The sequence below is a fragment of the Sorghum bicolor genome, chromosome 7 (assembly GCF_000003195.3).
Source record: "Sorghum bicolor cultivar BTx623 chromosome 7, Sorghum_bicolor_NCBIv3, whole genome shotgun sequence".
Classification (NCBI taxonomy): domain Eukaryota; kingdom Viridiplantae; phylum Streptophyta; class Magnoliopsida; order Poales; family Poaceae; genus Sorghum; species Sorghum bicolor.
In genome coordinates, this window is record NC_012876.2 from 20,086,080 (window position 1) to 20,099,001 (window position 12,922).

Below are 12,922 nucleotides of genomic sequence, written 5' to 3' on the forward strand. Positions count from 1 at the left end.
CGCTTGGCTTCTCTTTCAGTCTTAAGTTTCTTGAAGAAACTATCCACATCTGATTTTACCGAAGCATCTAGTTCCACATCAGTCTTCTCATAGGACAGCTTTTTAGGAATCATAGCTTGTTTCTTTTTGGAGGTTTTCTTTTTTGGCGGCGGGGCGACCGACACATTTGATTGTATGGCCGGCCTCTTCTTTCATGTCGGAGCCACGTGTGGAGGCGATGGGGCGGCCGGTGGCGGTGTTGGAGCCCTAGGTGGTGGTGTTGGAGCCCGAGGTGGCGGTGTTGGAGCCCGAGGTGGTGGTGTTGGAGCCCTAAGTGGTGCCGTTGGAGCCCTAGGTGGCGGTGTTGGAGCCCGAGGTGGTGGCGTTGGATCCTGAGGTGGTGGCTTTGGAGACCGAGGCGATGCAGCCGTGTCTTGCACTCCCTCGTCATCACCCGCAGCACTATAACATGTTGGTGACCACCTGTGAAACCAAAAGGTATATGAGTAAACCGCTAACTAAGAGAATGCAAAATAAAGTTAGTGAACAAATGTATAGTCCATTTTCATCCACACCTAGGATTAGATTCATGACGCGGAGGTGGTGGTAGACTACTAGGTCATGCCCCAGGAATAATGATGTAGCGCTTGCGCCAACAAATAAAAGTCTTCTCTGCTTCTCCTAGAGTCTTCTCTCCATCACCTCCTTCTATCTCAAGCTGCACATTACTGAAGCCTTCGACAACTCTATCCATCGAGACACTAGCATATCCAGGTGGAACTATCGCCCCATGGATTCTTGGTGTATTCGTAGGGTCGACAGGAGTTACAACACCGACAGCAACCATGACTGTGGCAGTCCCCTGTGGAATGTGCAGCTCACATTTTGTCAGAGGTTCAGTGATGTCATCCACCAGAAAGTGCAGCCCCACGTCGTCTTGAATAGTTGGCATCTCTGTGGAAGCGCAACTGCTTTTCAACGGACCGGGGGGCTAATGTTGACTCCAGGCTCTGATGCAGTTTGCCTTTATATAGAACTTACTGCCATCTACACTTGTCTTTTGATCTCCTCGTTCATTCTCTCTTCAAGCGCTTTCTCTCGTGCTATCGCTTCACGAGCTGCTTCGTGTGACTCCATCACCATTGCCTCTAACCTACGCAACCGCTCTGCTTCCTCTTACTTCTTTCTTTGGTGGCTTCTATAAGTTGGTCTATCTTTAGGGAAGCCATGCTCCCACGATACCTCCCCATAGCCTCTTGTTCGCCCACCATGTTCAGCAGTCTCCAGGGCATATGTCAGCTCATCCTTCTCTCTATTTGGCTGCCAGGTGCCACTTTCAACTAATCCTCTAGCATAGGTCATTCTTTGTTCTACTCTCTGGAGCTTTTCGCCGTACACTACCTTTCCGGTCTCTAGGTCTATGGTTCCCCCATGACCGAAGAACCAATACTTGGCGTGCTCAGACCAGTGCAGTGATTCTGGTTCGATCCCTCTCTCAAGAATCTCCTGTTCCATCTTTTGCCACTTAGGAATAGCAGTCCTGTAGCCTCCTGAACCCAAGTGATGGTGGTATTGCTTTTGTTTAGCATTTTCCTGATTGTTGATCAGCCATGCCTGACCCTCTTCTGAGTTCTTAAAATCTACGAACTCATCCCAAAAAGGCCTCAACTTGACGTAGGCCTTGTTGGTGAAATCCGGTGTCCGGCCATGTGCAACAATAGTCTTGTATAATGTCTTCTTCCAAGCTTGAAATTGTTTGGCCATCGTCTGCATAGCCCAGATTTTAACCTTCTCCTTCAAAGCTTCATCTTGTGTATCGAGCGTGAAATGTTGAAGGATATCTAGCCAAATCAATTCCTTGTCACGATCTGAGACAAAACTAATATTAGGGTTATCTTTTCGTTGCCTCCATTCACGAGCACTGACCAGGAGCCTATCCCTTACAAGGTACCCATAGTGCGCAACAATTTTTTTAGAATTGGTCCCAAGTACTTGTCCTGTACCCTCATCGAATTCTGACAGAATATACGGACCCTCCAACGGCTTCTTCGAGCCGTGCACTTTTCTACTCTTCTCAGAAGTTGTCGCCGATATATATACAAGATTATTGATAGACCTTATTAGGATTGTCTCCCACAAGTTCTTCATAATCAGCAAAGTACTGACTCCCATCATCTTCGCCTTGGGGATCTGGATTGGCGCCGCTGTTGATTAGGTCCATCATTGCATCATCCATGTTGTCATTCGGATTGGCCATTTCTGCAAGTTTAATCAAGAGTTAAAAGTTATTTATCAAATCCTGTACTTAATATGTCCAACGCAAAAGTATTTGGATAGGCTAAACTTAGATAATATTTGGATACAAGAACTAATTACTAGTTAGCTAAAAATTAGATAAAATTAGCTATACTGCATAGAGGGCTAAATATTTATATGTATTAAAGTTTTTATCCACACATTTTGGGATTTTTATTATAAAGATAAAGATAGCTTTTGAGTGGCTTAAGAGGGTTTTTTTATTTAGATTAGGATTCCTATAAAATATTATATATGAGTTAGATGCTTTTGAGTGGCTTTAAGTCACCATGGCAAAGCCATTCGGCCCGTCGCACCGCCAGTTCACCATGCTACAGGTCGCGGGCCTCATGGAGTGGCCATGGGTGTCTGCTTAAAATGACATCACACATAGCAAAATGGAGTCATCGTCACGCGCCTCAAGCCTACACGTCCTGGTTTTGACAGTCGAAACTCGAGAGCTTTAACACCAGGACTCACCATCCTTGCACTCAGGGCGGCCGTAGATCCCTTAACCCATAGGACCTACCGCGTAGCAAGGGACTAGGATACGGGACATATGCTTATGTCCTGCTATGCGTCACGAAAAGAAGTAGGGCCCCGATACCATGCGTTAGTGTGCTCGAGTGCTCATAGACATGTGAAAATGCTCTAGTAATTTATGGCAAGTTGACCCCGAATAAGGTGTTATGAGAAATATAGTGCCTTTTATTTTGTTCTACGAAGGTATAGAAAAGTCAACAAATTCAACCGTAATAGTCTTTGTCCATTATGTGTGTAATAATTATTTTTCTCTGGTTGTAACAAATGAATATATTTGCTAGTTATTACTCAATTGGCCTGAAAAAACTTAGCTCTAGCTTCTGCCTTAAGTTATATATAAGTCACTTAGACAAATTTCATTAAACTATGAGAGAAAACATATATAGCTTGAGATAGACAAATTTCATCAAGTTGATACAATAATTATGAATCTATTTTCGGTTTCTGCAAAAGCACACAACCTAAAAACAAAAAAATCTTGACAGCCTAATCTATATCTCTTATAAAGCTAATGCCCACTACAAGTTCTATCTTAACATGCCGCCTTATATCTTTTATAGAAATGTATTTGATTTCTAACAAAGCGAATTGCATTAGGTTTAAATATATCAATTCATCAATAATATCTATAATGAAACTATAAATAATAATAAAATAATACATAAGTAAATGGATAAATTGAAGTATTAGATAATTTACAACAACAAATATATTAGGTTTAATCTAAATTAGAAAATATTTCTGACCGGCTCCGTACGGTGCTCCGCGGCCGGGGACGAGGGTCGGGGACGAGGGCGTCGGTGCCGGGGACGAGGGTCGGGGACGAGCTTTCGTCGCTGCCGGAGAAGGAGAGCTCGGCGCGGTGCTCCGTACGGTGCCGGAGAAGAAGACGGTGCCGGGGACGATGGTTGGCGGCGGCGGCGGCGGCGGCGCTCCTGTTGATATTTGTTAACGCCATCAGAAAATGATCCGCAAGCGCACGGATATCGGTGAGCACTTCTCCGGCACCGTATATCGTATTTATATTTTTACCATTGGGAGAAAGTGTGCATCTAACTAACCAAATCTATTGCTACTACCCTTTATGCTACAAACAATGTGATTTGATGTCAGCGATGTATAGAGAAAACAACAAGTGTACCCTCGTTCTAACCTTGGTAAGGATGATCTACTGTTCTATTGGGGAGGCTTACGAAATCTAGACAACACAAAGGATGTTCGACCCGCTCCTATAAACCCTATCGATCCTGCTAACGGGATTATGGGCTACAAAGGTAACTCAGAAATGTCACGTTCCTCGCTACTACCGCGGTCCGGCTAGACAGGGGATATCTATGAGTATCCTAGCCCAAACACCACATTTACGCTAGAGATGATTACTCTAAACTCTACGCGAAGAGATCAAAGTAAACTCATAAACCAAAGAACAATAAAACAAAGAACTTACTAGAATTTAGAAGTCGAAATATTTAAGAATCCTAGGAGCAAGCCTCGGGTTAGGAGACTTAATCCCGCGGGTACAACCTCGGAGTAGACACCGACAGACCGGGCTTCCTCCGATCTACACCTCCACTCTATCTCTCTCAATCTAGTAGAACTAATTCTACTCTCACATTGGATGCTAAGCCTTATGAGGTTGGAACCCTAAAGGAACCTCTCTCTGAATCCTCTCTGAAAAATATGCTAATGAATAATGGGGATTGCCCTCCTCCAGGGGCCAGGGCGCCTGCTTATATAGCCCCTCCAAATGAACGTGGGCCGTCGGATCAAACCGACCTTAATCGTACGGTTTTCCTTAATCCTTTAGGTCGGTGGAGCATAATAAGCGAGGTGGAGCCTGATTGGCTGAGACACTTGGGCGGGCGCCCAAGGGGGGAGGGCGGGCACCTTGCCGTCGGTATTTTTGGTATGAGGCATAGTAATATTACCTTCTCTCTCACCCTACTCTAATAAGGTTTTGATTTCTGGAGCTCATAGGTGGAAGATAAAGCATACATACTTACAAGACATTTACTGCATAGTCAAACCATGGATCCAGAGAAACAAGCCAATAAGTCAAATCAATATGTGCATGTGTGGCGAATGAATGGTGTATGGTGATAACAATGGTGAAAGTCTAATTCTACTTTTGCTCTTTTAAGGGGATACATACCTTTCTTGCACTTTGAAGCTTTTTGAGGAGAATGAGATGCTCTATATTTTCTTTTTCTTTTCTCTCAGGTAGATATCTTGTACCCCTAATTCTACTGTCGGACACTTGTCCATTTGTACCTCTCGTCTCACTTTTTCTTTTCTTCGAGGTTCCGGACACTTGCCCCTTTTTATTTCCTCGTATTTTCCCTTTTTTTCAGAGCACTCACCCTCCTAGAATAATGTAGCAAGTGGTAGTAACCAAAATATCTCGAGCATTTATTTCACAGAGAATAACAGGGATAGGAAAAAGTTTTTGGCTATTCTCCTCCGGATTTGGAGTAGAATACTTTTGGGTGGCTCTGGAGATGGAAATGAGTGGATATATGTGGATGCGTACTTCCGGAGTAGAAGCAGCATGTGTGAGTGAACGTGCAAGTGAATCTTGATTTTAACCGCATGACAAACTTCTAAGGGTCTACACAGCTTGACCACACTCAATGCTCATAAGCAGTAAAAAGTAAATGTATGGTTCTTAGTCTAATAATCATGTATGTATGGCTGTGGTAGGAATTTAAACACTTATCATATAGGAACTCATCATGTGTTATTTTAAAGATTTTTAAAGATAAAATTCTCCAGAATTCTAGCATCTCTAGGAACACATAAACAGTAGCTCAACCTTCCCATATCATATCCGTTAACAACTTAGACTTCAGATCAAGTTATTTTCCCACAAGTTCAGGTTTAGAGCAGGTTTAAATTATAACAGTTATGCCTAAACTTGAGAGAGAGCTCAAACTTGAAAACTAGGTACGTGGCAGAGCAATTATTTATCATATCCATGTTAGAGTTTATCTTTTAAGTTCAGTTTGGCCTAGACACTTTATTTATTTATTTAGCAAACTAAGCAAAGATATATAAGCACAAAAATATTTATTTGATTTTTTCATGGTTATGTATATTTTTTTTATTTTAATACAGTATAAGTATAAATGTGGATAGAAATACTTAGCGGGATAAATAGGGGTGCTTTCCCCAAACTGGATTTTGACGTAATTTCTTCTGATGTAGCAGGCAGGTGGTGGAGGTGTATTTGAATGTCGGCAGCACCCCGACAACGATTAGAATGTCCTCCGTCTGCTAGTCTTCTTGATCTTTGAATTCTGTGGAGCTCAAATAGACAACAAAGCTTTGTGGAACTGGTTAAGTGTTAGCATAAAATCTCTTAGCCTTTATCATATTGAGATTCCTCCTAATAAATTTTATTTATTTAGTAGGATCATGCACTTATTCTTTTTATATTTTTATTGTAAGATGAAAACATATTTATTTTATGCCACCACAGTCAATATACCTATGGGTTTTAAACCATAAGTCTACTCACATGGGGCTTTAGATTTTATGATGCAGTGCAATTAACAAATATTTTTCTTTTCTTTTCTAATGTTAATATGGAAAAGTAAATTTGCTAATGCAAGTGATGAAATAAAAAGGAAAAGGAATGCAGAAAATATAAATATGGATAAATACCGATTTTACCTTCCGGCAAGGATCCAATGTTTTAAGTCTTCTGGACAAGACTTCTCACCGTGTTTATCCTTTAGGTGCATCATTGATTAGGTGTGGGCCTTGACATCTGTACCTCTTGATACAGTGTCACCCATGTTCTTCGTTTGTCCAGCAGTTCGAGGTGCGGCATTGGCAGCATCCTGCTCAGTGTGTTTGTGCTCGTAGATCCAAGTCCTTCACTTGGTGGAATCTGGGAGTTGTAAAACTCCTTCAGGTTTTGCTCGAAGTGTACCTGCTCATAGAGACAAGGCAGAGATCAAGTGCATGGGCCCTGTTGGTAAAAAACACCAACAGAACCAAAAGTGTATTTGTTCTTCTCTAACCTTAAGCATAGTGAGCAAGACAAAGTTGATGGATAATAAGATCATGAGTGTAGCATTTAAAACATTTGTCAGATCAGGTCGCTCGTCCTAATGGAAAGATAATCTATCTATATTTATGTTTTTTTATATCTTCCAAAGATTGAATGTGTAACATTTTAGCTTATATGATTAGGAGTGTGGGATCACGAAGGTAGTACTAAGAACAAAGATTAAAGGACTAAACATGTTGAATTAATTGGGTTGGTTAATTTATGTTTATCTCTTTATTCATGTGAACGCCAGAACCAAGGAAAAGCTTATAAGAGTGATAGTCAAGTACCTTAAGATGTTACCTTACTTGAAGAGTGATGGTACAGTATCACCTTGTGGAAGCTTTCCTTTCTTAGCGGTTGTGCACCGTGTTTGTGGCACTCTTTGTCTCGTTCCATGGATTATCTCTCTATGATGAATGACCTATGTCTTCCTTGTGCAAATCGTTAAACTTCATGTGTCTCCTTTGTCTCCAATGTGAGTTTGTATCTCAGGACTTCCCAGGTTGATATTGAAAGTAGTCCGACAAAATATACCAATGTCTACACAAACAGTTTTTAGTTCAGTAACCAAAGTAGACTCCATGTCTAATCACATTAAGGAAGGCTATTTAACCTAAGCACCACGCTTAATTTAAATGCCAATGGAAGTATATCGAGTACTTCCAAACCAACACTTGCTTGTGAATAGACAAAGGTAGCATGACAGCATTTATAGAGATCTACTCAGGTGGAGATGAAAAATAAGTTTAGTGTTTAGAAAAATTGAGCATGCCTCAATAGTAGGGACAACCAACATAGCAACATGGCAAAGGATATTCTTATGTATGGTCTTTCCCCCAAGCTTGAATTTTGCAAAATTCAAGATTGGATGAATTTAATTCAATGTTGCATGATGATTGGTTGGGCATACCTTGCGCTTGTCATTCCCCGGATCTTCTTGCTCCAATCCTAGAAAGGTTAGTGACACGAATACCCGAAGGAATATTTCCACAATTATCTTTATATGCTCAATACACAAGGCAATGTTGCAAATAATTAAAAGTTCATGTTACGATCTGATAAGTGCTTGTTTTAGGACACTAAGCTTGTCCTTGGGAAACCATCAAATTATGTTGGTGAAGTGGTTTCCCCTCCAACACCAACCTAAGCGAGGCTTACATCGGTGGTGTGCCTTACTTTAAAATGCTTTCGTTTCTTTCTAACTGGGTGATTCATAGAAAGAAATCGACGATACCCAAGGTACACGACCTTTCTGCATTTTTTCAAATATATGCTATCAAGGTCATCAAAATAGTGTGTGCATGCATTATATCCCTTGTTTGTCAGCCCTGAAAGATTACTTAGAGCAGGCCAATCATTGATTGTCACAAACAACAGTGGTCGCAGGTCGAAGTGTTCCTGTTTGTACCCATCCCACACACGAACACCTGTTTCATTCTATAAAAGAAGGACATTGTACATCCAATGACGTGTCATTGTCTGTATTGCAACATAAAGTATTATAAGTTTCTAATTTTTTATACAGAAATTAATTAAAGTAACAAATAACCTAAAATTCTCTATTTCTAATTTTTCTAAACCAGCAAAATTTAAAAGACATAAAAGTTCTCTATTTTTCTAACTAATCATGAAATGTGGCATGCATACTAGTTATAATTAACTAATTAACCGTGTCATAAATTGCAAATTAAAGAAATATAAGTTTCTAATTTTTAATAGAGAAATTAAAGTAACAAAAAACCTAAAATTCTCTATTTCTAATTTTTCCAAACAAGCAAAATTAAAGAAGCACAAAAGTTCTCTATTTTTATAACTAATCATGAAATGTGGTAATGCATACTAGTTATAATTAACTAATTAACCTTGTCATAAATTGAAAATTAAAGTATTATAAGTTTCTAATTTTTTATACATAAATTAAAGTAACATAAAACCTAAAATTCTCTATTTCCAATTTCTCTAAACAAGCAAAATTAAAAAAACACAAAAATTCTTTATTTTTCTAAATAATCATGAAATGTGGTATGCATACTAGTTATAATTAACTAATTAACTCGGTCAAAAATTGCAAATTAAAGTATTATATGTTTTAATTTTTTTCTTAACTAACTAAAATAAAAAAACATAGAATCACTATTTTTCTAAAAAAATGCGTCGATGTTGAGAAGACGATGAAGCTAGTGACCTCTTAAAAAAACCATAAAATAAAAAACAACATACATAACACTAGGAAACGACATATGCCGCTGCTAAATGTTGAGAAGATGAACCTAGTGACCTCTTAACAAGTCGATGACGGCGTAGAAATTATGAAATGAATCAATAGCCGAAGATGAGAGCAAGAACAAGCAACTGCAAATGAAGAATACAGCAAAAGAGTGAAGATCGATGGGCTCGACCAGGGGAAGAAGAAGAGTTCAAATATGGAGAAGGACATTTAGTCCCGGTTCCATTTAACAATCGGGACTAAAGTCCAACATTAGTCCCGGCCGGTGAGACAGACCGAGACAACAACTTTTAATCCCGGTTGGTGTTACCAACAGGGACTAAAGGCTGGGCTTTAATCCTGGTTGGGGATACCAACCATTACTAAAGGTCCCTTCTGCTGATCTCTGACACCATAATCGTTGGGCAGGGGACTTTTAGTCCCGGTTGTTCTCACCAATCGGAAGTAAAGTTATTTTTATCCCGGACGCTGATTGGGCCGAGGTTATTGTTCACTTTGTTCAAGTGACGAAAGACCTGTTCTGTAGTAGTGGCCTCTTCTATGCTAAGTGGCTAGCTCTTCTGGTGTAGCTGGAGAAAAGATGGTTTATCCTAAAATGTTGCTCCAAGTAGGACTACTGGAGCTAGGTAATATACGAGTCTCGCACTACCAAAATGTTAGAGTGCTCCTAGTACTTTTGAGTATTAATAAAATAATATAATAACTAGTCATAGCACATGAAAATCCTCACTAGGAGGCATTTTGTGAGGAAAGTTTATGCTAAATGTTGAATGCCTAAACACAAGAAGAAATCCACATCATTAGAAAGAAATTGCAGATTTTAGTACATTCATGTTATCGTCATGCATATATGCACTATATTATATGTATACACTCGTTGGTACTGACAATGTAGATTTAAACTGTGCGCGGATGCAGCTAGTAGGTGCTGTTACAAGCTGAGCACTACGGAAGTCACAGTCAATCTCTCACAGAGCTAGGACGTCCGTCCGACGGTTTCACCAACTGCCATGCAGGTCGTAAGACAGTTTCACCTACTGCGTGTACCGGCGTACGTTCCCCGGCGCTCACCTCTCGAACACACTGGGTCAGTGCCACTGCCATGCATGTGCTCCGTAGCTATGTTTCACAAGTTTGACCCCTTCGTGCTTGCGCATGCACCGGCTTAGCTGCTCAGCCTGCCAACTCCAGCCATGCACGTACCTGGCAATCATTCACAGAGTGGCGCCCTAACATCATCGTTTTCGTAAGTAACGTTGTTCCCAGTATCTGCGACCAGGTCATGGATGCCATGCATGCATGCATTTTCTGAATTCTGATCGGCTATACACACAGGAGAAAGTTAGCAGGTCACATGTTCCCCGAAACACGCCCACAATTCTGACAGCGGAAACAGTATGACACGTATATGTACACATGCATCCAACTCCAACAATGTACAGCAGGACACCACACATGTGGCCCTTTAAGTAAAGCCAAAAAAAAACAGCTTTCTCTGTTGCTTCATCACACGACAGAGACGATCTCCTGTTGGCCTATATAAAGGTGGTCATGGACGAACCCATAAGGTCAACAAAAACTCTCCCTATCTCTACCACAAAAACAGCGAGCACTGACGGCTTATATATAGCTCTAGCTCTTTTGCGTCGATCAGTGCCTCATCAGCACCCTGACATTGCATGCCATGGCTCACTCCACCACCTTGGCCCTGCACCTGCTGGTCGTCGTCGTGATGGCGCTCATCTTTGTTGCCTCGGCCAGTGTCTCCGCTCCCGTCAACAAGTCGTGCGTCACCGGTAGCGCCGGCGCCAGTGTGAGCATTGGCTACGGCGGGGCAAGGGCCAGCGCCGGCGCTGGCGTGTCCCTTGGTGCCGACGCGTACAGGACCACCTGCCCCCGCGCCGAGGAGGTCGTCCGTGCGGCCGTTGAGTGGGCCGTCGCTGCCGACCCACGCATGGCTGCGTCTCTCCTGCGCCTCCATTTCCACGACTGCTTCGTCAACGTAATAGGAGTTGATCAAGCGATCGAGCTAGCTCCTCCAACTCGAAACCACACACACATGGTCGATCGATCTGCATGCTTTATATATATATTTCTGTGACTTGGCTGCCTGCTGTTTTAATCTGTTGTCAGGGTTGTGATGGCTCCGTTCTTCTGGACGACAAGCCGTTTCTCGTTGGCGAGAAGACGGCTGTGCCCAACGCCAACTCGCTCAGGGGCTTCGAGGTCATTGACGCCATCAAGGCCGAGCTGGAGCGGGAGTGCCCAGAGACAGTCTCCTGTGCCGACCTCCTTGCCATCGCTGCCCGTGATTCCGTCGTCGTGGTAAGGACGACGTAGCATACATATGCATTGATCGGTCATACTGTACATCTTTTCAAGTCGCATCTTTTTTCCTACTGTATATATATAGTGAGTGATCATCGTTTGTTGCATCATCATCATTAAATTGTCCGGCGGCCGGTGGATCAGTCGGGCGGGCCGAGCTGGGAGGTAGAGGTCGGCCGGAAGGACAGCCGCACCGCCAGCCTGCAGGGTGCCAACACCAACCTACCAGCACCGACGTCTGGCGTCGCCACCCTCGTGCAGAAGTTCAGGAACGTCGGTCTTTCTGCCAAGGACATGGTCGCACTCTCCGGTAAGTATATATTACACATCATATATACACGCTCTCTCTTCACGAATCTCTGCATACATGCATACTCGGCCGGCACACGTACATGTATACGTACGTGCAGACTAAATAAATACTAATTTACATTAATACTAATTCACATGAATGTATACACAGGCGCGCACACGATCGGGAAAGCGCGGTGCACTTCGTTCAGTGCGCGCCTTGCGGGCGTCGGCGGCGTCTCGGAAGGCGGCGTCGGCGCATTCAAGGACCTAACCTTCCTGCAGTCGCTGCAGCAGCTGTGCACGGGGTCGGCTGGATCGGCGCTGGCGCACCTGGACCTCACCACCCCAGCGACCTTCGACAACCAGTACTACATCAACCTGCTCTCCGGCGACGGCCTGCTGCCGTCAGACCAGGCACTAGCGTCGTCGTCGGGTGTCGCGCCGGGGGTTGAGGCGGACGTCGCCAGCCTCGTCGCCATCTATGCCTTCGACGCCTCTGTATTCTTCCAGGACTTCGCAGAGTCCATGCTGCGGATGGGGAGGCTTGCACCAGGCGCGGGCACCAGTGGCGAGGTCCGCCGGAACTGCCGGGTGGTGAACATCTCCGGCTAGCTAGATCCAGTCACCAATGCAAGTTTCCTAATAAAAGCCATGCATGCTCACGTTCAACTCTCTAGTCCATGCGGCTTGGATTATTGCTCCTATGTTATATCAGCTAATTCAGTCCAATAAGTTTGTTTTGTTTCAATTAATTTTAGTTTCTGCTTTGAGTTTATTTGGCATGAGAATTATGGTGGGGATCGTTTAAATAGTTACTAGTCGGTCTGTGTGATGTACTTTCACCGTCTATGTGATGTACTCTCTCGTTTCAAAATAATTAATAATGTTCCGAGGTTTACAATCTGTCAATTAACATTTCACATAAACATGGCACACTGCCTTCTATGTGGATGCTAATACGGATGCATGCCCAAATCTATGAGATATCCTTTTTGTGATTAGGAAAGAATGTGATGCTGGTTATATATATGTGCGCCTTTTGTCAACGTTCTTAATTGATATGAAAATGTTGACAAAGTTCATTATTTTGAGATGGAGTAATGATGTATGCAAGCCGTCTTGGAAAGTACCAAAAGTTTAATAATTAATCTGGAGGTACTAAGTTTGAATGAATTTTAGAAAGAATCCTTTTTGCTCAA

General features: G+C 42.6%; 1 protein-coding gene across 1 annotated transcript; it reads left to right on the forward strand.

The window, feature by feature from the left end:
* LOC8076265 (peroxidase 40) lies at positions 10,786 to 12,632 on the forward strand. Its single transcript, XM_002444116.2, has 4 exons — positions 10,786 to 11,103; positions 11,235 to 11,426; positions 11,574 to 11,739; positions 11,893 to 12,632. The coding sequence occupies exons 1-4, from the start codon at positions 10,786 to 10,788 to the stop codon at positions 12,333 to 12,335; spliced, it is 1,119 nt and encodes a 372-aa protein (XP_002444161.1). The 3' UTR covers positions 12,336 to 12,632.

Excerpts from the sequence above, each read along its gene's own strand:
- LOC8076265 (XM_002444116.2), top strand. The coding sequence starts at position 10,786 with ATGGCTCACTCCACCACCTTGGCCCTGCACCTGCTGGTCGTCGTCGTG. Across the intron at positions 11,104-11,234 it reads TCCACGACTGCTTCGTCAAC|GGTTGTGATGGCTCCGTTCT; the intron begins GTAATAGGAGTT and ends ATCTGTTGTCAG. Across the intron at positions 11,427-11,573 it reads CCCGTGATTCCGTCGTCGTG|TCGGGCGGGCCGAGCTGGGA; the intron begins GTAAGGACGACG and ends CCGGTGGATCAG.